Genomic DNA, 27,298 nt, shown 5'->3' with positions numbered 1-27,298 from the left:
CATCCTGCCTATCAACATAGCTAACAATATAAAGGCAGATAATATAAAGCACAATAGACATTATTTTAACTAATAATTATGCTATCGGTAATATAGTATTAAGTGAATACCAAAATATGTGCACACAATATTAATTATTAACCTTGGGTCCAGTCAGAGGACACAACAGTTGGTATTCATCCTGTTGCAATCCAAAAAGCGCTATTGAGAAGCCACATGATTTACGGGATAACTGGACTAGAATACATTCTGAAAAACTGTTATAAAACCAGAAACAGGTTAGATACTAGAGGGGGATCAATAAGTTGACCTTCTAGTATTCTCTGGAGATATCTTCACTTAATAGATGTCGCATTTTGTTATATAGCTCGCTAGACGCCGAGATATCTTTGTGATGTCCTCTGAAGCAATCTGCCCAACTGCCCCAAGCCAGACTTTCCCAGGTAGACTCTTAAGCTCTTTCAAGCTATACTGCCACCCTTGGCTCTCATAATCGTATGCTTAGCCCAGTCCTTGGCTCATTTACCAAAGATGGCAAAAAATGAACACTGATTACGTGCTTTGGAAGTGTGAGAATGTCAGTCATTAGGACAAATTCGAGGTCCTAGACCTGATGGGTCAAGATCTCATGGCTCTACTTCATATAATTTATGACTTAGATATGTCAAAAGGACATGATGCTAGAGTTTCACAGCCTCTCATAAGATGGGAGAGTTGGTTAAGCAACCCTTCTCCTCTACCTGCTCAGGGTGCCAACGGTCACGATGACTCTGGGGTCACTGGTACTCTCACTAGGGAGGGGAACTTTGAATGATATACGTGGAGGGAGTTTCGGAGGTGAACGCCCTCTTGGCCCGGCTCATGACCAAGCCTCATGGTGGATCAGGGCCTGATCAACCAGACTGTTACTGTTGGCCGCATGCAAGCCGACGTACGAACCATTGTCCAGTTGGTCGGGAACTAACTTTAAGGTACTTGTCCAGCTCCTTGAAGACTGCCAAGGATCTATTGGTAATCCCCCTATACATGCTGGGAGGCAGTTGAACAGTCTTGGGCCCCTGACACTTATTGTGTTGTCTCATAGCTTACTCATGGTGCCCCTGCTTTTCATTGGGGGGATGGTACACCACTTACTGAGTATTTTGCTTTCGTAGGGAGTAATTTCCATGTGCAGATTTGGGACTAGTTCCTCTAGGATTTTCCAAGTGTATATTATCATGTATCTTTCTCGCCTGCATTCCAAGAGTACAGGTCAAGGTACTTTAAATGTTCCCAGTAAACAAACCATATCACGGGTGGGGATAGAACCCGTGGATAGAACACGCTAGCTGGAGATTCGTCTGTAAAAACTTGCATTTGTGGTCACAGTGGTGCCTATGCTAACCTTCCTATGGTGTAGAAATATACCTAGTTGGACGAATCTTATTGTGGCTAGCTGGTCCAGTGGCTAACGCGACGGTCTGGAGTTTTGAGACTCTCTGATCGCGGGTTCTATCCCCGCCCGTGGTATGGTTTGTTTGCATTCGTGTCATTACGATTTCGTGAGTCATGTTCCCAGTAATTTAGGTGTTTCACTGTACTTATTCATGTAGTAACAGTTGTCTATATTTTCCAAGTCTGCGATTTCGCCTGCCTTGAAAGGGACCATTAGTGTACAGCACTGTTTCAGCCTATAGAGAACAAGCAATTTGAAGAGAATCATCATTGGCTTGGCATCCCTATTTTTGAAGGTTCTCATTATCCATCCTGTAATTTTCGATCACACTCATAACCTTCCCCCCCCCCTTTCCCCCAGGTGATATAAGACCCTTTACAGGTTTAGTGCTTTCCCATGATCATTAGGCTGTGATGGCTATGTTATCGTCACTAGCAACAGGTGGTCCCAGGCTTGGTTGCAAGGGTAGAGACTGGAAATCGGTGGTAGGTATATTACAGGTTAGGTGTGTGGTTGATAGTATTCGGTGTACAACAGCGAGACTCAGGTGAACCCGGAGACTTCTTGTAGTTGAGGGGATTCACTGTCATCTATTTTAGGGAGGAGCCTTGATGCTGCTTGAAGGGCTCTTGATCAAGCAGATTAAAGCTGCCTTTTCTTTCCTCAGTTGTATAACACTTATTGTTTTGGCTTTCTCCTATGAAGATTAACAATAATAATATAATAGTGATAATACTAAAACACTGTTTCGGTCGTGGATGTTATAGGACCCGTCTTTACCTGGATCGCTTACATTATATGCTGGCAGTGAACACACTTGCGTGCAGCTATGAAACCTCACACAGGGTATTTACACAGGTTAATTACCATTTTGTCAAAGGCAGTTGTCGATAAGACATTTGTAATGTTTAGTGTGTGTCCTGGAAATATAACAGTGTTTGATCGGTCCTCGACAGTATAGCACAGTGTTTGATCGGTCCTGGACACTATAACACAGTGTTTGATCGGTCCTAGACACTATAACACAGTGTTTGCTCGGTCCTGGACACTATAACACAGTGTTTGATCGGTCCTAGACACTATAACACAGTGTTTGATCAGTCCTAGACACTATAACACAGTGTTTGATCGGTCCTGGACACTTTAACAGTGTTTGATCGGTCCTAGACACTATAACACAGTGTTTGATCGGTCCTGGGCACTATAACACAGTGTTTAATTGGTCTTGGACACTATAACAGTGTTTGATCGGCCCTGGACAGTATAACAGTGTTTGCTCGGCCCTGGACAGTATAACAGTGTTTGCTCGGCCCTGGACAGTATAACAGTGTTTGATCGGTCCTGGACAGTACAACAGTGTTTTATCGGTCCTGGACAGTATAACACAGTGTTTGCTCGGCCCTGGACAGTATAACAGTGTTTGATCGGTCCTGGACAGTATAACAGTGTTTGATCGGCCCTGAACAGTATAACAGTGTTTGATCGGTCCTGGACAGTACAACAGTGTTTTATCGGTCCTGGACAGTATAACACAGTGTTTGCTCGGCCCTGGACAGTATAACAGTGTTTGATCGGTCCTGGACAGTATAACAGTGTTTGATCGGCCCTGAACAGTATAACAGTGTTTGATCGGCCCTGGACAGTACAACAGTGTTTTATGGGGGAGTCATCCACTCCACCGAGTTTGTTCTTTCCTCCAGTAAGGAAGAACTGTTACCTTTATTCCAGAACAAACAGCCTACTGGAAGGTTAGCCAGATGGACCTTGACTATCCAAGAGTTCAATCCCACTTTTGAAAATTTACCTGGCAAGTTGAATGTAGTCGCTGATGCTTTATCGCGACACGTTAGTGTAGTTACTGCAGATCCTCCATTTACTGTCGAGGATGTCAAAACTGCCCAAAGAACCGATCCCTTGTGTTATGGTGATTCGATTCCTGCTCCAGAAAGATCTTATTCTTACTGTGAAGCCACCAGCACCCATTAGTGACTTTGTAATGAGTCAAGAATTACTGTATCGAATAGTCGAGTTGAGTACTCCTAGCAGACGAGTTAGTAATTCCACAGTCACTAGTGATTTTTTATTTTTTTTTTTTATTATCACACCGGCCGATTCCCACCAAGGCAGGGTGGCCCGAAAAAGAAAAACTTTCACCATCATTCACTCCATCACTGTCTTGCCAGAAGGGTGCTTTACACTACAGTTTTTAAACTGCAACATTAACACCCCTCCTTCAGAGTGCAGGCACTGTACTTCCCATCTCCAGGACTCAAGTCCGGCCTGCCGGTTTCCCTGAATCCCTTCATAAATGTTACTTTGCTCACACTCCAACAGCACGTCAAGTATTAAAAACCATTTGTCTCCATTCACTCCTATCAAACACGCTCACGCATGCCTGCTGGAAGTCCAAGCCCCTCGCACACAAAACCTCCTTTACCCCCTCCCTCCAACCCTTCCTAGGCCGACCCCTACCCCGCCTTCCTTCCACTACAGACTGATACACTCTTGAAGTCATTCTGTTTCGCTCCATTCTCTCTACATGTCCGAACCACCTCAACAACCCTTCCTCAGCCCTCTGGACAACAGTTTTGGTAATCCCGCACCTCCTCCTAACTTCCAAACTACGAATTCTCTGCATTATATTCACACCACACATTGCCCTCAGACATGACATCTCCACTGCCTCCAGCCTTCTCCTCGCTGCAACATTCATCACCCACGCTTCACACCCATATAAGAGCGTTGGTAAAACTATACTCTCATACATTCCCCTCTTTGCCTCCAAGGACAAAGTTCTTTGTCTCCACAGACTCCTAAGTGCACCACTCACTCTTTTTCCCTCATCAATTCTATGATTCACCTCATCTTTCATAGACCCATCCGCTGACACGTCCACTCCCAAATATCTGAATACGTTCACCTCCTCCATACTCTCTCCCTCCAATCTGATATTCAATCTTTCATCACCTAATCTTTTTGTTATCCTCATAACCTTACTCTTTCCTGTATTCACCTTTAATTTTCTTCTTTTGCACACCCTACCAAATTCATCCACCAATCTCTGCAACTTCTCTTCAGAATCTCCCAAGAGCACAGTGTCATCAGCAAAGAGCAGCTGTGACAACTCCCACTTTGTGTGTGATTCTTTATCTTTTAACTCCACGCCTCTTGCCAAGACCCTCGCATTTACTTCTCTTACAACCCCATCTATAAATATATTAAACAACCACGGTGACATCACACATCCTTGTCTAAGGCCTACTTTTACTGGGAAAAAATTCCCCTCTTTCCTACATACTCTAACTTGAGCCTCACTATCCTCGTAAAAACTCTTCACTGCTTTCAGTAACCTACCTCCTACACCATACACTTGCAACATCTGCCACATTGCCCCCCTATCCACCCTGTCATACGCCTTTTCCAAATCCATAAATGCCACAAAGACCTCTTTAGCCTTATCTAAATACTGTTCACTTATATGTTTCACTGTAAACACCTGGTCCACACACCCCCTACCTTTCCTAAAGCCTCCTTGTTCATCTGCTATCCTATTCTCCGTCTTACTCTTAATTCTTTCAATTATAACTCTACCATACACTTTACCAGGTACACTCAACAGACTTATCCCCCTATAATTTTTGCACTCTCTTTTATCCCCTTTGCCTTTATACAAAGGAACTATGCATGCTCTCTGCCAATCCCTAGGTACCTTACCCTCTTCCATACATTTATTAAATAATTGCACCAACCACTCCAAAACTATATCCCCACCTGCTTTTAACATTTCTATCTTTATCCCATCAATCCCGGCTGCCTTACCCCCTTTCATTTTACCTACTGCCTCACGAACTTCCCCCACACTCACAACTGACTCTTCCTCACTCCTACAAGATGTTATTCCTCCTTGCCCTATACACGAAATCACAGCTTCCCTATCTTCATCAACATTTAACAATTCCTCAAAATATTCCTTCCATCTTCCCAATACCTCTAACTCTCCATTTAATAACTCTCCTCTCCTATTTTTAACTGACAAATCCATTTGTTCTCTAGGCTTTCTTAACTTGTTAATCTCACTCCAAAACTTTTTCTTATTTTCAACAAAATTTGTTGATAACATCTCACCCACTCTCTCATTTGCTCTCTTTTTACATTGCTTCACCACTCTCTTAACTTCTCTCTTTTTCTCCATATACTCTTCCCTCCTTGCATCACTTCTACTTTGTAAAAACTTCTCATATGCTAACTTTTTCTCCCTTACTACTCTCTTTACATCATCATTCCACCAATCGCTCCTCTTCCCTCCTGCACCCACTTTCCTGTAACCACAAACTTCTGCTGAACACTCTAACACTACATTTTTAAACCTACCCCATACCTCTTCGACCCCATTGCCTATGCTCTCATTAGCCCATCTATCCTCCAATAGCTGTTTATATCTTACCCTAACTGCCTCCTCTTTTAGTTTATAAACCTTTACCTCTCTCTTCCCTGATGCTTCTATTCTCCTTGTATCCCATCTACCTTTTACTCTCAGTGTAGCTACAACTAGAAAGTGATCTGATATATCTGTGGCCCCTCTATAAACATGTACATCCTGAAGTCTACTCAACAGTCTTTTATCTACCAATACATAATCCAACAAACTACTGTCATTTCGCCCTACATCATATCGTGTATACTTATTTATCCTCTTTTTCTTAAAATATGTATTACCTATAACTAAACCCCTTTCTATACAAAGTTCAATCAAAGGGCTCCCATTATCATTTACACCTGGCACCCCAAACTTACCTACCACACCCTCTCTAAAAGTTTCTCCTACTTTAGCATTCAAGTCCCCTACCACAATTACTCTCTCACTTGGTTCAAAGGCTCCTATACATTCACTTAACATCTCCCAAAATCTCTCTCTCTCCTCTGCATTCCTCTCATTCCTCTCTGCATTCACTAGTGATTGTAGTTGTATATTTTGTAGATACTCCTTCAGATCTCTCTCAGTCAAGGCATGTGTTAGCCATTGCAGAGGAATTCGATCCTCCCAGAGATGATAACCATTCTGCATATGTAAACCTAACCCTCGCAGAATTGGGTTTAAATGTACATAGTCTGTATAATTAGATGTCCGAGATGAATGAAATTGTCAACTGTGTGTTTATTATTAGCTGATCAGTTTGTCAGAAATTTTCGTGTTCACGTTCCCTCCGTATTCTGAGAATTAACAGTCTAGATTTGAGTGCACCGAATCTGCCTTTCTGTTAAACACTTCTTTGTATATAATTATTCTTCCTCAGAATCCGTAGAGTGCATGAATACAGATCGATCGATCAATTCCATCCATATTGTATAATGATTTGTTCTTATAGTTTGTAATGATTACGTTAACACCCATTACGTCAAAATCATGTTGTACCATCCATTAGTTCTAAGTTATATATGAATTTGTTATTGTATAGAATCAGCCCAGATCCGCCTGCCTGTTCAGCCTATAGTATAGTAGTGTATGTCGGGACGACATACGTAACATGACCGAGCTGTCAGCATAGTTAAATGAGTCAATGTGCAATAATAAAAATTATAACACACAAGAAAAGAAATATATCAAGGAATGAACACTTTAACTCTTAACTGCACTTAAACAACAAGCAAAAGAACAATTTACTTTAAAAGGAGAACTTAAAAATTGCACTAAGAGTGAATTTGTTCAATAAAACATGAAAAATAATAGGTGCAAAAAATACATAAAACAGGGGGTTGAACACTTACAGTGATGCAGAACACAACACATCAACATAAACACAGTACTAGGATTTTCTTGCAATGAAACTTGATGTGTGAAAAATTTTGTAAAAGTGATTTCTTGCTGGGACTTTAATAATGGCACTATTGTCTGTGGAAATAAGACAAATTAAACACTGGCTGAATAAAAGAATATGAACACAAGAATGTTCAACACACAGGAAACAAAACAAAAATACACAAATGCTAGGAAGAAAAAAAAAATTAACAGACAACACTGAGTTGTGATGCAGAATATGAGGTGAAAAATTACTGAATTAATTCACTGGAATTCTGAAGTTTAAACACAAGTTCTATATTGCTCATATGTTGCACACACAACAAAGGAAAAACACTCAGTACTTACTTCAAGTGTATAAAAAGATACACACAACAGATATAAAATAATGCACGAAAATTAACACTGAATTAAGGAGATTAAAAGAAATTTATGCAATCAGTACATGATAAACACTGAGTCTGATCAAGAGTCACTGAATGTCACTAAGAGAAAAATTCACTGGGAACACAAAAGAAATGTCTCAACACTCGCAAATGTCTCTAAAAAAAAATATTATCGCTGTAACACTTGAAGAATGAGATTGATGGATTGTTTATATCGTCTTGCTGCTGTCCTCTGCACAGATGATCGTAGAATTGCACTTAAATCGGCGATAGACAACACACAGGAGGCTTTTAAAGATGGCACGACACACTCTAGCTCTTGACCCCCTATGTGGTCCTTAAAATATGGTGCTACAACCCTTAGCAGTGCACCAAAACACTGATGAGGAAGGTGAGTTGTAATGGCCGACTGTAGTTGGGTTTGTGGGTTAATGGCTGAGCGAGGCGTCTGAGACCGGCAATGGTGCGACACACGTGATCGTGAGTGGCTGGGCTTATGGGTTGAACGTCGTAAGCCTCACTGAGAACACCCACACTGCCGCGAAGATAATTCTAAGCCGGCTGGCTTAAAATAAACCCACGAAATACTACAACACCACAAGGATGACAAGGAACACTCAGAATGCTTGGAGCTTGAATCACAAGCGATGAAGACTACTCACGTGGCTTGCTTGAGTACTGGGGTAAGACACCTGGGTTAGTTGCTAGCTGGCTTATCTTAACCCTTCACACAGAATAGCTTGATAACTTCACACGATGAGCACAGCAGGGGTGGAAGCTGGCTTGGCAGGCAAAATAATTGGATGGAGTAGGCTAGGCTGGACTGGACTCGGTTGTTCTGACTCCCCCACCACAGACTGGAAACTGGCTTATTTTGCAAACTCGGGTCAACCCCTCGTGAGTGATGCAAAAAGCAGTTAACACTAATACAAAGAGACTGACCAGTGAATAATGTAGAAGCTGGTAGAGTAGCTGGCTTGAGGTAGCTGGCTGGGTGAATCTCGGTAGTCGATAGGCCTACTGGTGACACGAAATGGCCGTCTTGCTGGTCGAAATTTTATCTCCAGAAATCGCTGTAATCGTCAGAATTACAGGCCCTCCGATGCCACCATTTATCGTAATGGTTCTTAAATGGAGATATCGTAGGTTGAAAGTAGACACACTTGTAGGATGGTAAATATATTGTGAGACTGAGATGAGGGATGGAGCCCCAGCTGCCTTGCCTGTCTACGCCTGGATGGTCTGCCGCCGAGTGAGGCCGGGACAGAGGAATGGGCCTCCTCGTGTGCATCCCGTGACGTCACACAAAGCCACAGGCCTACGAGGGGTCTCGTGTCTAAAGCACATGGATGATGCTACTGCTATGCTATATAATACTGGGAATACAGGGATCAGCAACTATGCTGACAGTACAACAGTGTTTTATCGGTCCTGGACAGTATAACACAGTGTTTGCTCGGCCCTGGACAGTACAAGAGTGTTTTATCGGTCCTGGACAGTATAACGCAGTGTTTGCTCGGCCCTGGACAGTATAACAGTGTTTGCTCGGCCCTGGACAGTATAACAGTGTTTGCTCGGCCCTGGACAGTATAACAGTGTTTGATCGGTCCTGGACAGTACAACAGTGTTTTATCGGTCTTGGACAGTATAACACAGTGTTTGCTCGGCCCTGGACAGTATAACAGTGTTTGCTCGGCCCTGGACAGTATAACAGTGTTTGATCGGCCCTGAACAGTATAACAGTGTTTGATCGGCCCTGGACAGTACAACAGTGTTTTATCGGTCCTGGACAGTATAACACAGTGTTTGCTCGGCCCTGGACAGTATAACAGTGTTTGATCGGTCCTGGACAGTATAACAGTGTTTGATCGGCCCTGAACAGTATAACAGTGTTTGATCGGCCCTGGACAGTATAACAGTGTTTGCTCGGCCCTGGACAGTATAACAGTGTTTGCTCGGCCCTGGACAGTATAACAGTGTTTGATCGGTCCTGGACAGTACAACAGTGTTTGATCAGTCCTGGACAGTACAACAGCGTTTGCTCGGCTCTGGACAGTAACACAGTGTTTGCTCGGCCCTGGACAGTATAGCAGTGTTTGATCGGCCCTGGACAGTATAACACAGTGTTTGCTCGGCCCTGGACAGTATAACAGTGTTTGATCGGTCCTGGACAGTATAACAGTGTTTGATCGGCCCTGGACAATATAATGAAGAAAATATTTGTTTCAGTGGAGGTCTGTCCAACATGCTTACTAAGAGAGATAATGTTTGTGTTTCAGTGGGGGTCTGTCCAACATGCTTACTAAGAGAGATAATGTTTGTGTTTCAGTGGGGGTCTGTCCAACATGCTGTACTACTGTGCGCTGCCTGTCTCACAGACGTCCAAGGCTGCGGAGCCCTCAGAGGTCCTTCTTAGAATATATGGACAGGTAAGACAACCTTCTGTCGCTTCTGTGTATATGCTGACTGGCTGAAGACTGAGGCACTTATGCAGCATATGAGAATCTTTACTGAAGAAACGTTTCGCCATATAGTGGCTGAAGCCGCTGTGTGGCGAAACGTTTCTTCAATAAAGATCCCATATGTTGCAGAAGTGTCTCAATCTTCATCTTGTCGGTTTTAAACCATTTATCACATGCTGACTGGCGCATGCATAAACATGCGCCAGTCAACTAATGCGACGTATTATTGTGGCATTAGTTGCACTTGTGTCATTTTACTTAAAATATTGTCGGTAATTCTACCAACATTAATACAATGCGCACATACAGCGAACCATCATGCAGACTAATCATCATACAGACGGACGGATCATCATACACACAGACGGATCATCATGCATTCACACAGATGGATCTTACACAACTGATCATACTGATAGATGGATCATCATGCTGAAAGACGGATTATCATACAGATGGAGCAACTTGCAGACAAACCATCATTCATAAAGATGGCTCATTATACAGATGAATCATCCAGACAGATCATCAAACTGACGGATCACCTGACAGATGGATCATCATATAGACAGGGATCATCATACAGACTGGGATCATCATGCATACAGATGGATCATACAGACAAATGAGACACTTGTGTAACACTTGTGTATCTTATTTTTGGAAACGTTTCAACAGCCATTTACTTCCTCGGTCTAATTCAGAGATAAAACTCGGATGATGAGGAGTATGAGGTAATCAGTCTCTCAGCCTGGAGTCAATGTGTGGAGAAACTGGTTAGATAAATACACTTTCCTTTAAGAAACAAACATAAGGCAAGCGTTACTTATCTTTTAACAGCACGATTTCCAGCATCTGCTTCCTGGAAATCTCTTCGGGATGCTGTATCAGGTTCCACAGAGGCTATTGATTAACAAGTTAGAAATACAATTTGCCCCAAAGGAGCATATATCCAGCATTTCACTCTTATCTGAAATGCATAGTGATTCTCAATGGGTTTTTGTAGATGATTTTCTTATAACAGTCTCTAAGGGGGGGGGGGGCAATATTCTACTTACATATACCTGAACACTGCAGTGTCTTGGGACAAATGAAAGGGGAATAAAACCTGCCAGACTCATAACTGGAGTCCTGTGTCATTGGTGTTGACACGAGGCCGATATCGGTGACTTAACTGAAGACTGACAGTGTCTCGGGGAATAAGTACATAACATAAAGAAGGAACACTGCAACATTCTTGTAGAATGTACAGCATAGGGCCGTAGACGTGGCTTAAATACTGTGGTCAGGTGAGGCGAAGCAGAAGGAGGCGGGGTCATAGTGGTACCATCCACTAGTAGAAGTAGGTCTTCGTCCAAAGGTTGGACAAGTTTTGAAGAATTCTTTGTATCAAGATCCCATGATGATGCAGTGTCTGACAGTTGTGATGAATGGTTTTGAAAACCGACAAGTTGAAGATTGAGACACTTATGCAACATATGGGAATCTTTATTGAAGAAACGTTTCGCCACACAGTGGCTTCAGTCAAATACAAAGCAGAAAGGTGTAAGGAGAGAAGGAGTTTCAGGTAATTAGTCCTTCAGCCTGGAGTCGATGTGTTCAGTCCATCAATCTTGTAGAATGTAAAGCATAGGGCCGTAGACGGCCCTTTGGACGAAGACCTACTTCGACTAGTGGATGGTACCACTATCACCCCACCTGCTTCGCCTCACCTGACTACAGTATTTAAGTCACGTCTACGGCCCTATGCTGTACATTCTACAAGATTGATGGACTGAACACATCGACTCCAGGCTGAGGGACTGATTACCTCGAACTCCTCCTCTCCTTACACCTTTCTGCTTTGTATTTGACTGAAGCCACTGTGTGGCAAAACGTTTCTTCAATAAAGATTCTCATATGTTGCATAAGTGTCTCAATCTTCAACTTGTCGGTTTTCAAAACCATTCATCACAACTGTCAGACACTGCATCATGGGATCTTGATACAAAGAATTCTTCAAAACTTGTCCAACCTTTGGACGAAGACCTACTTCGACTAGTGGATGGTACCACTATGACCCCGCCTCCTTCTGCTTCGCATCAACTGACTACAGTATATAAGCTATGCCTCTACCCAGGAAAAAGTTTCTCCTATTCCGTGTTCCTTAAGTTTCCTCAATAGCCTCTGATGTGGAACTCTATTGAAAGTATTACTGAAGTCCATATACACAGTATCATATTCAATACCATGATCTACCTCCTCAGATACCTTAGTGAAGAAAGTTAGTAAATTCGTAAGACAGGAACGCCCCTTTGTAAAACTGTGCTATGATTCATTAATCAATTTATGCCTTTCGATATGGCTATGAATTGCTTGGGCAATTATTGATTCCACAAATTTTCCCACTGTGAAGATAAGGCTTATTGGTCTATAGTTCGAAGCTAAGGACCCGTCACCTGCCTTGTAAATAGTCATTATATTTGCCATTTTCCATTTATCAGGCACTATGCTATTTTGTAGTGATATGTTGATAAGATGAGCTGAAGGTATGCTAAGTTTCTCTTTACATTCCTTTAACACCCTTGCAAACAGTTCATCAGGGCCTGGGGATTTGTTAGGTTTTAATTTCTCTATTTGTCTGAGAACCATATCACTAGTTACTGCAGTCGTGCATAGTTTATTATCACCCTGTGCTGCAAAATCTATTATTTCTGGAATTTCTGTTGTGTTTTCCTGGGTGAAAACTAAGAGGAAGTAAGTATTGAAAATGTCACACATATCCTTATCACTGTCAGTGATCTGACCAGAGTTACTCTTAAGTGGGCCTATCTTGTCCTTAATCTTACTTCTGTATACCTGAAAGAACCCTTGCGACCTTACCCTCATAATCTCTTTTTGCTTTTCTTATTCCTTTTTTTTTATTTCACTCTTAAATTGAACATATTGATTTCTTAACTGCCCATCCCCTCTTTTGATACGCCTATATATGCCTCTCTTTTGACCAATGAGATGTTTTAATATATTGTTCATCGATTTGGGATCATTTTTGTTAGATCTAATTTCCCTACTCGGAAGGAAAGTTGTCTGGGCAGCTAGAACTATGCTCTGAAAAACGTTATATTGGCAACCAAGACCACCTACCTGACCCATAGTCAGGACATCCTAATTTAGCCCACGCAGGTAATTTTTCAGTCCCATGAAATCAGCCAAGTGAAAATCTGAGACAGAGATTTGATTGCAGTTATCTGGGTAATTCCATGATATATTGAAACTAAGTGACTTGTGATCGCTTTCCCCAAGCTCATCATTAACCTCAAGATTATTAATTAGCAATTTTTTGTTGGCAAGAACCAAGTCAAGAAGATTGTTTCCTTTAGTTGGTTCTGTCACAAACTGTTTTAGAAAGCAATCCTGAATCATATCAAGAAAGTCACTAGACTCAAGATTTCCTGTCACATTGTTCCAATCAATTTGTCTAAAGTTAAAATCTCCCATTAACCCTTCAACTGTCCAAATGTAGATCTACGTTTACTCGCGTAGCACTCCGAACATAGATCTACGTTTTATTTTACATTTGAAAACATGTAAAATAAAATGTTTGAAGCGCTGGCGGTGTGAACGTAGATCTACGTCTGGACAGTTTAAGAGTTAATATAACAGTTTCATATCTAGATGCCTTATGAATTTCGTCCCATAACAGCTTACTGCTCTCCCTATCGAGGTTTGGGGGCCTATAAATCACACTCAAAATTAATTTGTCATGACCCTCTAGAAACTGTAGCCAAACAGATTCTGTGTCTGATATTTCTAATCATATATCATGTCTAAGACTATTTAAATTTTTCTGACATCGCCACTCCACCACCCTTCCTGTTGACCCTATCAGTGTGGAATAGTTTATAACTCTGTATGTTGCTTTCAGAAGGCATTTCTCTATCTTTCAGGTTGAACCATGTCTCTGTTATAGCAATAATATCTATATTACCTGCACTTTCAAGTAAACTTAGCTCATCTATCTTATTTCTTAGTTTCCTATTTGTATAGTAAACCTTAAGGGAGCTAATCACACATTGCCTTCTACTCTCTCTCTTTGTTGATCAGTTACTTTGCCTTTACTAGTAACTTTATTTTGAATATTGTTTTTTAAACATATCCCTGAGGTATCCCAGTAATATCTGCTGTTTTCAACCCTAATACTGCAGCCTGGTTGTTTCCCACAAACACCTGTTCCTCTATAATCTATCAGTTTAAAGTCCTAGACAAATCATTAGTTACCCCCTCAGTCGAATTGGGTAATGCAACCACTCCACCCCCAGAGAGATGAATCCCATCCCTTGCATACACATCACATTTGCCATAGAATTTGTTCCAGTTATCAATGAATGGGATTGTAAGTTCCTTGCAGTACTTGTCTAGCCAGCAATTTATACCAATTGCCTTAGACATCCATTCATTGCCCACTCCCTTCCTAGACAAGATGCTACATATGATTGGGATTCCTCCCTTAGACCTGACTACTTCTATGGCTGACCTGTACTTATCCAGTAGCCCCTGTCTTCTACCCTTCCCAATGTCATTACTCCGAGCACTAAGACAGATAATGGGCTTCTCATTACCTGACATAATATTATCCAATCTGGTGACTATGTCACCAGCACCAGCTCCTGGGAGGCACACCCTCTGTCTTACCTTCCTATCTCTGTTACAAAAAAGCACAGTCCATATATCTTACCTGAGAATCTCCTACAATTAGAATAGTCTTATCTTGATTAGCAGGGGAGTCAGTGATACCTTTAGCCTCACTAACCACTGAAGTACACTCGTCCTGGAGAGCAGAGAATCGAATTCCTACCTTCACATCTTCTCTGTTAACCCTCCTTATCTTCTTCCTGAGCTGTGAACCACTTGCCACTTAAAACAGTTGCCAGTCTAACAGCTGGTGACCATTTCCTCTTTACCAGCTCCATCCATCTCACACTCAATCCCAGACCCATTTGTTCATGGTTTCGTGGAATTATCCTCAGCAGGGAGAACATGGAGACACAAACACTGTGATTAGTTCTACTGCGAATTTCTTGACTCACAAAGAGACCTAGTCTAACTTTTCAAGTTTCCTGAGATCGTCAGAATGAATAAGAAACAACGCACGGGTTACTACTGACCCTTTGTGTTTTAACGATAATGTGGCAGTACCTTTGTGACACACACGTTTCATCTGTTCTTTGAAGCAATCTGAGCCTCTGCCCTTCGCCCTACAGTTCATCGTCCACACAAAGGAATATGCTGGACTCAGCTTCATATACATTTGTTGCTGTAGACTAGAAGTCCTAATGTTCCCCTGCTTTGGGAAAAAGAGTAATTAATCTCGTTTAACCCTCATTGTGTAGTTGATCTGAAATTCTAGCAAGGAGAGAGAGATGTGGTACATACATGTGTCTCTCTTTAAAGTTGTTGTGCAAGGAAGAGTCCATTAGCCTCTTCTGGGGGGGCTAAGTCTCTCAGAGAGCTGAAAGGGGCTGAGAGATACCTCCCTCCCCCTTTTACTGGAGATTTAAGAATTACAGAGAGATTCTCCAGAAATCCCACAGATTAAAGTTGATAAGAAAAGACAGCAGTGACAGCGAGTGAGAAAATCAAAATGATGTTAAGAGATAAATAATTCACCTTTGGTGAACTTTTGCCCACTCCCCAGTGTGGAGAAAAATCTCCAGTAAAAGGGGGGGAGGTTATCTCTCAGCCTTCAGCTCCCTTCAGCTCTCTGAGGGACCTAGCTCTCCCAAAAGGGGCTAGTGGATTCTTCCTTCCTTGTACAATAACTTTAATGAAAGAGACATGTAAGTACCACGTCTCTCTCCTTGCTAGAATTTCAGATCAACTACACAATGAGGGTTACACGAGAGTAATTACTCCTTTTCCCCATAGCAGGAAAAATAAGAGAAAATCTGCTCCCCACTCTGTCTGCAAGTCAGGGACATTATGACTTATAGTCAACAGCTAAATGACAAGAAACCTGCCCTCTTGTATTCTGGTTGCACAAACTAGCAACGAATGTATATAAAGCTGTGTGGACGATGAACTGTAGGGAGGAGGCTCAGATTGGTTCAAAGGCTGGATGTGTCACGAGGACATTGCCGCCTTATCATTAAAAGACAAAGGGTCAGTAATGACCAGTGTGTTCTTGACTCTTGTTCATTCTGACAATCTCAGGAAACTAGGAAAGTTAGACTAGGTCTCTTACATAAGTCAGGAAATTTGTGGTAGAACTAATCACATAGTGTCTATTGCGTTTCCGTGTTCTCCCTGTTATGTACAAATGATGGTACTGAATGACATAGACTGCAACAGGTATTAACACAAGATGGCAGGTTTCTTGTCATTTAGCTGAAGACCAGAAGTCATAATGTTCCTGACTTGTAGACAGAGTAGGGTGCAAGTTTTCTCTTAATTTCCCTGCTATGGGGAAAAGAGTAATTACTCTCGTTTAACCCTCATTGTGTAGTTGATCTGAAATTCTAGCAAGGAGAGAGACATAGTACATATATGACTCTCATGAAAGTTGTTGTGCAAGGAAGAGTCCACTAGCCCCTTCTGGGAGGGCTAAGTCTCTCAGAGAGCTGAAGGGGGCTGAGGGCTGAGAGATACTCTCCCTTTTACTTGAAAATTTTCTCCACACAATGTGTTCAGTCCGTGCATATACTGTACTTGTATCAGGATTGATGGACTTAATACATCGATTCCAGGTTGAGGGACTGGTTACCTCAAACTACTGCTTCCTCCATTCATCTCTGTACTGGACTGAGGAAGCCACTGACTTTCGAAACATTTCCACAATATACTCAAGTGTTGGACATATGTCTCATTTATCAACTTGTTGGTTTTCTATTATTATTATAATCAAAAGAAGCGCTAAACCGCAAGGGTTGTTGGTTTTCTAAACTACTTATACATCATCATACAGACAGGTGGATCATCTTACAGACAGATCATGCACATACTGGTCATCATACACCCAGATGGATCATAATACAGACAGATCATAGATAGATCATACATATTGATATTCATACAGCCAGACAGATCATACAGACGAATCATAATACTTTGTTCTCTGGAAATATAAACACATATGCAGTATAATGTGATTCTTTATTGACAACGTTTTGCCCACACAGTGGGCTTTTTCGAGTCACAAACAGATCTACCTGGGGTGGAACGAACGAACGAACGAAAGTTCAGGTAAGATCCCAAATGGGATGAGCGGGGAAGACGGGACAGACGAAGAATAGTGCTGGAGAGGAGTGTTCTTAGTTGTAGAAATAGAGCCAGGGCTTAACCCAGCAGCTAAGTTGATCGTGGGACAGACACTGAGAACACACATAGCAGTCTCTTCTGTTGGGACTCTGGTGGGTGAGTGGGGAAGTGTGGACAGACGAAGAATAGTCGGTGAGAGGAAGGTCTTGAGTTGTAGATGAAAGAGCCAGGGCTAAACCCAGCTGCGTGGCACTGCGAGGCAGTGTAGAGAGGGCATGTTGAGGACATAGAGGAGAGAGCAGACTGCAGACAGTGCTCGCTGGCTGATATGCTTCAGGCTGAGGTGAAGAGCTGGTTTGGACGTCAGGTGCCGGGAGGCTCACGTTATGTGTTGTGGAAGTGTGTTGTGTGTTTGGCTACACTTTGCTGGTGATGGAGCCACTCTTGAGTCATTTGAAGTCTCTCTTGGACATGTGGAATAGTTGCATTCTGAGGTTGGAGCAGTTCAGATTCGTCACGAGGTAAGATAGTGCGTTTTCAAAAGGAATTTGGTGAGGTTTCGTGCAGGTGTACTTAACAGCTCCTCCTTTCATTAAGTGGAGCATATCAGCTGCGCTCATTTCGGTTGGGAGGCTGGGGGTGGTGTAGAAGGTTAAAGACCCATTAAAGGCTTGGCTTAGGTAACGGTTGCCTGTGGTTTCTTCTTCGGTTACTTCTTCGACTACTACTTTGTCGTTGTCCGAGGGTTGTTCATAATGTTCTGGTTCTATTTCGTCTTCTGTGACTGTGTTGAGAGGAGGCAGGGAGTGTTGGTCGGTTGTGGTTTGTTGGGCTGGTGGTGGGTGGTGAAAGGTGGCAGTAGACGGTGGTGTTGGTTCTGGAGTAGAGTCTTGGTCAGAGATACGAGTAGGACCAGGGGTTGAGGTGAAGTTAACAATGTCTGGAATTAGCTTGATGAGGTCTTGTGATGGTGGCGAGTCTGGAAAGTTGAAGTTTGGCATGTTAAGGCAAAACAGTTCATTGATTGTTGTGTTGAATGAGCCAGGGTTTGCAGCATTAGTGAGGTGTGCATACATCATACAGTATAGCACCTTGGATGGAGCAGCGTCAGGAAGAGCAGAGAGGGACTGGCTGGGTGGAGATGATTGTTGTGTAGCTTGAAGGAGTTCGGTGGTATCTGATTGAATTTTTGCAATGGCAGCGTATGTTGGCGATTTAGGGTTGTTGTTCTTGGTTTCTTCAATGATTTTCTTAGACAGGACTTCTTTACGTAGAGGGCATTTTGCTGCAAGGGTGTGGTGAGTTCCCTTGCAGTTGAGGCAGGTAGGAGAGGTAGTGGTAGTAGAACATTCCTTGAAGTCATGGGCGTCTTTACCGCAGTTTGTGCAGTACTTCTTCCCTTTCAGAGGACAGTCAGGGGTTGAGTGGTGATAGGAGTAGCAGGTCCAGCATGGCGAGATGTGGGCGAAACGTTCGGGTTCTATGTGACTTGGATGGATATGATAGGAGATAGCTAGGCCGTCAGACAGTGCTCTAGTAGCCATATCGATGTTGGAGAAGGTTAGCTTGATCATTGTAGAGGCGTTGGGGATTTTGGTGATATGTTCAATCGACGCCCAGATATTTTGTTCCTCGATAGAGGTCTTGAGATCCTCAGTTGATAAAGAAGTGACGAGTTTGTCCAGCCGTTTGACGAAAACGGAACGTTTTGCCAGCAAAAAAGGTGAAGGGGAGATGGTAAACTGCCGGTCTCTGAGGGTTTTCATAGATGTGTCGGCCATCAGCTTTGAGGCTTCATAATTGTCAGTACAGACGACGATGAACGAGTCTTTCATCGTCGAGTGGATGGCTGTAAATTTAACCTGTAGACAAGTCTTTACAGCGGCAGCAAGGGAAAGTTTAGTAGAGTCATTTATTACTCCACTGTTGGGTTTGATCCTTACACGGTTTGCAAGCATCATGGAGTAAGTCAGGTGCTGTTACGATGATTATATGTTCCACTCCCCGACGGGGATCGAAGGAACACTTCTTGAGGTGAGGAGCGACTGTGTGTTGCGATGATAAAAGTCTTGACGATGTGACGCCTCGGGTGGAAGGTATGCGAGTATTTATAGTCAGGTTCAGAATGCTGAGTCAGGTGGAGAATGCTGCATCTAATGATCTACAGAGTGGGGTTATAGAGTCTAAAATCTTTGGTAGCTTGGAAGGGAGATTGTATAAGTATGTGAATAGACCTTCTGCAGCATTTCTCCATTCCTATGTTCTTATGTGGGATAGCAATGAAGAAGTTTCTTGGCAAGTGGTTCAGCTATGTTATAGAAGCCATTGTTCTGGTTGAAGTTATTGGATATAGAGATAAGCGATGATTCCAGGATTCTTCAGTATTGAGTGTTGTCTTCTCTGGCGATAAGTCTTGAGTTTCTGTACTTTATTAAATGGTTGTGTAAATTACGGTGTTGTACACAGGAATTCCTTGGATCGTCAGACCTCTATAACCCCACTCAGTAGATCATCAGATGCAGCATTCTCCACCTGACCCAGCATTCTGAACCTGACTATAAATACTCGCGTACCTTCCACCCCAGGTAGATCTGTTTGTGACTTGAAAAAGCCCACTGTGTGGCCGAAACGGTGTCAGTAAAGGATCACATACTGCATATGTGTTTATATTTCCATTGTGTCGGTATTTTATACCATTTATTTCCATCGTGTCAAACACTGCAGTAGAAACGAATCCTTCACACAGAGAATACCTGGACCTTCTTCTAAAAGCTTACTCACTTCGCAGCAGACAATTTTCTTCGGGACTGCATCCAGGAAATGGTCTTACCAAGATCTACTCCTCCTCAATTTGCCAACATCAAATCTCCTTTCTCTGCTACAGCTCGGACCTACCTTGAAGAGTGTGCAGATGACTTAAACAGTGCTACAAAGAAAGCTTTTCTCCAAGCCAGAACACTAGGCACAGCACTCCGGGGCAACATGAACAGACGCACCGCCGAAATCATTCGCAGCAGAGTTACCACAGTGAATGTTCAACAGAAGATCAGACTTACTAGGAAACTACAAACCCTCTGCGATAATAGTCATTGGAAAAGTTTAGGAAGACCTGAAATTATTCAAAATCTTTCATCTCGTCCACTGTCAACCACAGAAACTGAAGCCCTCAGTTTAGGCCTCAAATTCGCAACAGGAATTACGAAACCAAAACAAGACCTCAATTTCATCGCCAAAAACTACAGACACAGTGACTCTGCCTTCCTAAAAGGTTATCTTCAAGGCATCATCTCAGGGGCCATCTCAACACGGAGCTCCTCAGTCATACCTCAACATTACATCATTGCTCTTAAAGCTTTAGCAGAAGACAAAACCATCAGGGTCACCACCGCGGATAAAGGTGGTGTTGTTATCATGAACACTGACGATTACAGGAACAAAATGCTCAATCTACTTAATGACCCAGATACCTACAAATCTCTCACAACTAACCAAGTGGACAACCTTACTAAAACATTTCTTCAATGGACTCGCTGCATTCTGAGGGACTCAGAACAAGGGAAGAAACTTCTGCACACCATACCCAGCAACCCCAGACCCGCCAGAATGTACGGCCTGCCAAAAACTCACAAGTCTGGTATCCCATTGAGGCCCATATCTTCCGGAATAAGCAGTGCTCCCCACCAACTCTCAGGAATTCTCGCAAAACACCTCTTTAAACTCTTGGGCACCATCAGTCCAGCACATCTTAAACACTCGGGTGATCTTCTCAGTCGCATTCACAACATCAACATCAGGAACAAGAAACTTTCCAGCCTTGACGTAACTTCCCTATTCACCAAAGTACCTACTACACAAGCCATCGATCTCTTGTGCAGGAAAATTGACGATTCACTTGATCTTCCTAATCCAGCCAGCGATTTCATCGACCTTGTTGAACTATGTGTTGGCTTTATGTGTTTCTCTTTCGAAAATCACCTTTTTCAGCAGACTTTTGGACTATCCATGGGTTCGCCACTCAGTGCCATCATGGCAAACCTATACATGGAACATCTGGAAGCCGAGTGTTTCTCCACCATTATTCCTTCCTCTGTCACCTGGCTCCGTTATGTTGACGACATTCTCCTCATAACTCCCAGACGCTTCAACGTTCAAGCTCTCCTAGACAAGCTCAACCAGGTCGAGCCCTCAATCCAGTTCACACTTGAAGTCGACAACACTCTTCCTTTCCTTGATGTTCTTCTCTGCAAAGCTGACCACGAACTTTGTTTTAAAGTCTATCAAAATCCCACCAACCAAAACTATCTTCTCCTCTTCTACTCTCAACACGACATCAAAACTAAACGTGGTGTAATTATAGGTTTTTTTCCTGCACCCACTCAAAATCTGCAGCAATGAGTTCCTTGAGGAAGAATGCACTATAATTGAACAAGTATTTTCGAAACTTCATTATCCTCGTCACTTCATCAGAGACTGCAGACGATGGACATTAAACATCTTCAACACACCCAGAGAAGACACTGCCGAGAAGAGATACATAGTCCTCCCCACCAACTCCATTGCCAGACACGTTTCCAACATCTTTTCCAGTACCTCATTCCAAGTATCTAGCTCCACGACCATCAAGGACATTACCAGTAATTGGACAAGCTTCCATCCTCTGCAGGGGTATACATAATCCCTTGTAATGACTGCAGCAAATTATATGTGGGCGAAACATCAAGAGACCTCCAAACACGTACAGTGGACCCCCGCATACCGTCGGCATCACATAACGTTTAATCTGCATAACGCTCGCTTTTATTGCAAAAATTTTGCCTCACATACTGCTCAAAAACCCGCTCACCGCTGTTCGTCCGAGACGCGTCCAATGTGCGCCCTTAGCCAGCCTCACATGTGCCGCCGGTGGCATTGTTTACCAGCCAGCCTCCGCGGTAACATCCAAGCATACAATCGGAACATTTCGTATTATTACAGTGTTTTTGGTGATTTTATCTGCCAAATAAGTGACCATGGGCCCCAAGAAAGCTTCTAGTGCCAACCCTACAGCAATAAGGGTGAGAATTACTATAGAGATGAAGAAAGATCATTGATAAGTTTGAAAGTGGAGTGCGTGTCGCCGACCTGGCCAGGTTGTACAAGAAACCCAAATCAACCATCGCTACTATTGTGGGCAACAGAAAGGCAATCAAGGAAGCTGTTCTTGCCAAAGGTTTAACTGTGTTTTCGAAACAGAGATCGCAAGTGATGGAAGATGTTGAGAGAATCTTATTGGTGTGGATAAATGAAAAACAGCTAGCAGGAGATAGCGTCTCTCAAGCGATCATAAGCAAAAAGGCTAGGAAGTTGCATAAGGATTTAATTAAAAAAATTCCTGCAACTAGTGATGTGAGTGAATTTAAGGCCAGCAAAGGTTGGTTTGAGAGATTTAAGAAGCGTAGTGGCATACATAGTGTGATAAGGCATGGTGAGGCTGCCAGTTCGGACCACAAAGCAGCTGAGAAATATGTGCAGGAATTCAAGGAGTACATAGACAGTGAGGGACTGAAACCTGAACAAGTGTTTAATTGTGATGAAACAGGCCTGTTTTGGAAGAAAATGCCAAGCAGGACCTACATTACTCAGGAGGAAAAGGCACTCCCAGGACATAAGCCAATGAAAGACAGGCTTACTTTGTTGATGTGTTCCAATGCTACTGGTGATTGCAAAGTGAAGCCTTTATTAGTGTATCACTCTGAAACTCCCAGACCGTTCAGGCAAAAGAATGTCCTCAAGGAGAATTTGTGTGTGCTGTGGAGGGCAAACAGTAAGGCATGGGTCACTAGGGACTTTTTCTATGACTGGTTACACCATGCATTTGCCCCCAATGTGAAAGATTACCTAACTGAAAAGAAATTAGAACTTAAGTGCCTCCTGGTGTTAGACAATGCCCCTGGTCATCCTACAGACGTGGCAGAGTGACTTTATGGGGACATGAAATTCATTAAGGTGAAGTTTTTGCCTCCTAATACCACTCCTCTCCTGCAGCCCATGGACCAGCACTTTAATATCCTCAATTGTGTAAACCTTATAGGTAAGGCTTGGGAGGGAGTGACTAAGAAGACCTTGAACTCTGCTTGGAAGAAACTGTGGCCAGAATGTGTAGACCAAAGGGATTTTGAAGGGTTTGAGGCTAACCCTGAGAATCCTATGCCAATTGAGGAATCCATTATGGCATTGGGAAAGTCCTTGGGGTTGGAGGTTAGTGGGGATGATGTGGAAGAGTTGGTGGAGGAGGACAATGAAGAACTAACCACTGATGAGCTGATAGATCAACTTCAACAGCAAGAGGCCAGACCTGAGGAAACTGGTTCGAAGGAGGGGAGAGAGAAATTGAAGAAATTGCCTACTACAAAGATTAAGGAAATCTGTGCAAAGTGACTTGAAGTGCAAACCTTCATGGATGAAAATCACCCTCACACAGCTATTGCAAGCCGTGCTGGTGACTATTACACTGACAATGTTGTGAAACACTTTAGGGAAGTCATAAAGGAACGAGAGGTACAGGCCACTATGGACAGATATGTTGTGCGAAAGAAGTCCAGTGACTCTGAAGCTGGTCCTAGTGGCATTAAAAGAAGAAGGGAAGTAACCCCAGAAAAGGACTCGACACCTCAAGTCTTAATAGAAGGGGATTCCCCTTCTAAACACTAACACACTCTCTCCCCTCCTCCCATCCCATCAATCATCACCAGATCTTCAATAAAAGTAAGTGTCCTGTAATTGTGCATGCCTTTTCAGTTTGTGTGTATTAAAATTAACATTTCATGTGGTAAAATTTTTTTTTTCATACTTTTGGGTGTCTTGCACGGATTAATTTGATTTCCATTATTTCTTATGGAGAAAATTCATTCGCATACCGATCATTTCGCATAACAATGAGCCCTCTTGCACGGATTAAAATCGCTATGCGGGGGTCCACTGTATTTCAGAACACCAATACGCAAGCAGGTCTGATGATACAAGGAATGCCTCTGTACAACACCGTAATTCACACAACCATTTAATACACTACAGAAACTCAAGACTTATCGCCAGAGAAGACAACACTCAATACCGAAGAATCCTGGAATCGTCGCTTATCTCTATATCCGACAACTTCACCCAGAACAATGGCTTCTATAACATAGCTGAACCACTTGCCAAGAAACTTCTTCATCGCTATCCCACATAAGAACATAGGAATGGAGGAACGCTGCAGAAGGTCTACTCACATACTTATCCAATCTCCCTTCCAAGCTACCCAAGATTTTAGACTCTGTAACCCCACTCGGTAGATCACCAGATGCAGCATTCTCCACCTGACCACAGCATTCTGAACCTGACTATAAATACTCGCATACCTTCCACCCCAGGTAGATCTGTTTGTGACTTGAAAAAGCCCACTGTGTGGGCGAAATGTTGTCAATAAAGAATCACATTATACTGCATATGTGTTTATATTTCCATTGTGTCGGTATTTTATACCGACAATTAATGTACACGACCCCTTTTCAGACAGGTGAAATTGCGGATCTGGAGAATGTACAGATCACATTTGCTGCACATACAAGTTCAGTCGAGCACCGTAATTAATGGGAATATTTAAAGTCCCTTGTTTTGTACTCCTTAGGAAGAAGAAAAAGGCACAATACTGTGACTGGAACAATACACGGATAACCTGCACTTAGAGAGAAAACTTATGACAACGTTACTGTCCGATCTGTACCATTCACAAGTCACACTGAAAGAAGAGAATGAGTGAGCCAGTATATATAGGCGAGGAGGACTACTACTTTATATAGTGATAAGATAAGATTTCGTTCGGATTTTTAACCCCGGAGGGTTAGCCACCCAGGATAACCCAAGAAAGTCAGTGCGTCATCGAGGACTGTCTAACTTATTACCATTGGGGTCCTTAATCTTGTCCCCCAGGATGCGACCCACACCAGTCGACTAACACCCAGGTACCTATTTGCTGCTAGGTGAACAGGACAACAGGTGTAAGGAAACGTGTCGAAATGTTTCCACCCGCCGGGAATCGAACCCGGGCCCTCCGTGTGTGAAGCGGGAGCTTTAGCCACCAGGCCACCGGTCCTTTAAACTTAACTGAATTATCTTAGGTACTTTTTACACATGTTGCTATGTAAGACAATTGTTAGAATGTCAACTTGTGTAATGAAGGTGATTAAACTTACAGGTTCACGGTGAGGACGCGCTGGAGAGTGTTCTGGCTGAGAGTGTGATCTTTGCGTTGCTGTCTGAGAGACGCTTGGGACCTCGCCTGTACGGTGTGTTCCCTGGTGGTAGACTGGAACAGTTCATCCCGGTGAGTACCATCGTGACTACCTGTGTAACACTAGTAAACCACTTCAAGGCGGGTGTTGTGATTCTGCTGAGACATTCTTTACACTAGATTAGAACAACTTTCCTTTTTTATACAGTCTAACTTGATTACGTCCCTTGCTTTTGGCGCTGTATGGCTGATATGGGTTTAGCGCACTGCCATTAAACTAACAAAATAAAGTACATCAGCAGCGTACGATTACCCTCTTCTGTGTGATGCATTGTGGGAATACTCGCAGTGTTGCTACCTTCTTCTGTGTGATAGTTGCATTGTGGGAGTACCTACAGTGTTGCTGCTGTCTTCTGTGTGATAGTTGCATTGTGGGAGTACCCACAGTGTTGCTGCTGTCTTCTGTGTGATAGTTGCCTTGTGGGAGTACCCACAGTGTTGCTGCTGTCTTCTATGTGATAGTTGCATTGTGGGAAGACTCGCACTGTGCTTCTAGTCTGTTCCAGGAAAAGTTTCCTGGCAGAAACAAAAGTTGGCTGTTTCCCAGTCATGTGCCATACATATGATGGTTGCATACATGAGATAATGAATTATGTCAACCAGAGCTGGGAGATTTTAGCAGGAAAATGTGGCTATCAAGTAGTCCACTAAGAGTTCATCTGCTACGGGAGTTTCAAACGTGTCGTTCCATTAGAGGTAGTGTTATAATTACTTAAGAATTCCCTTCCCTGAGGTTGGCCTGTCCCACTGTTATTGTGGTGTTGATCGACCTCAGCTTCAGTACCTCACGTATTTACCTGTAAATATCAAGTGTTTTTTTTCTTTATTTCCTGGATGGAAAATGAACCCGACGCTGTACGTGTATATGCCTACCCTTAACCATTGTACAGTGGTGGTTACAAAGAAGAGAGAGAAACTCACTCTGGGTAATGTCAACAGAGTGATAAGTCTGTGATATCAGTTAAGTTTTCCTAGTTCTCTAAACCACCACCAACCCTAATGAGGGATCCATCTTGTCTCTTCAATGCTAGAGTCAGTGTACTTGCAAAAAATAGTATTGACTATAATTAGATACGCGTAAAACAGCTCCTGCGCTCTACCATTGTGTCGTGGTGGTTACTATAGAAGAAAGCACACATTATATTTAGGTGGATAGAGAGAAAACTTGCGATTTTGGCTTAAATAGCAACGCTCTTCTTACCGACTAAGGCAAGCTAAAATTTGTGCATGCAATAATTTTGCAAAAGTCATTCTGAACCTAGCGAAAAAATATATTTAATTGTCCATGTATTGTTTGTAATGGCTTGATAAAGCTCCTGGAGAGCGAAACGTTGCCACAATAAATGTCACATTAGTTGCACTTGTGTCCTTTTACTTTACATATTTAATTATGTTTATTAAATTACTGTAAACTTATCAAAAATATATTTAGTTGTATTAGGCTAATTTAAATTACGCTTGTTATAATAAGGTTAGACAAGTTTTCTAAGGTTTTGGTATAAAATTAACTTTTACATTAATGTAAAAATAAAATATATATCTTTAAACCTATAAGAGATATTTTTTGGATGGACTTAATATTAAATGAGTTCTTGGTAATTTATCAGTTTTACCTATTCAGCACGATATATACCAGAGTGGGTAGGCAGGGCAGGGTAGGCCAGAGCAGGCAGG

The 27,298-nt window shown here is 42.6% G+C and overlaps 1 protein-coding gene across 1 annotated transcript in view; it reads left to right on the top strand.

The window, feature by feature from the left end:
- LOC128694910 (choline/ethanolamine kinase) overlaps positions 1-27,298 on the top strand; it is a 626,519-nt gene that overhangs the window by 420,196 nt on the left and 179,025 nt on the right. The window contains exons 3-4 of the mRNA XM_070094266.1: positions 9,948-10,047; positions 25,529-25,657. Coding sequence (XP_069950367.1) covers positions 9,948-10,047; positions 25,529-25,657 — 229 coding nt within the window. The remainder of the gene's footprint in view (positions 1-9,947; positions 10,048-25,528; positions 25,658-27,298) is intronic.

Source organism: Cherax quadricarinatus, chromosome 45 (assembly GCF_038502225.1).
Source record: "Cherax quadricarinatus isolate ZL_2023a chromosome 45, ASM3850222v1, whole genome shotgun sequence".
NCBI classification, from domain to species: Eukaryota; Metazoa; Arthropoda; class Malacostraca; order Decapoda; family Parastacidae; genus Cherax; species Cherax quadricarinatus.
Note: the sequence above shows the minus strand (reverse complement) of the source record. Positions and strands in the feature narration are given on the sequence as shown.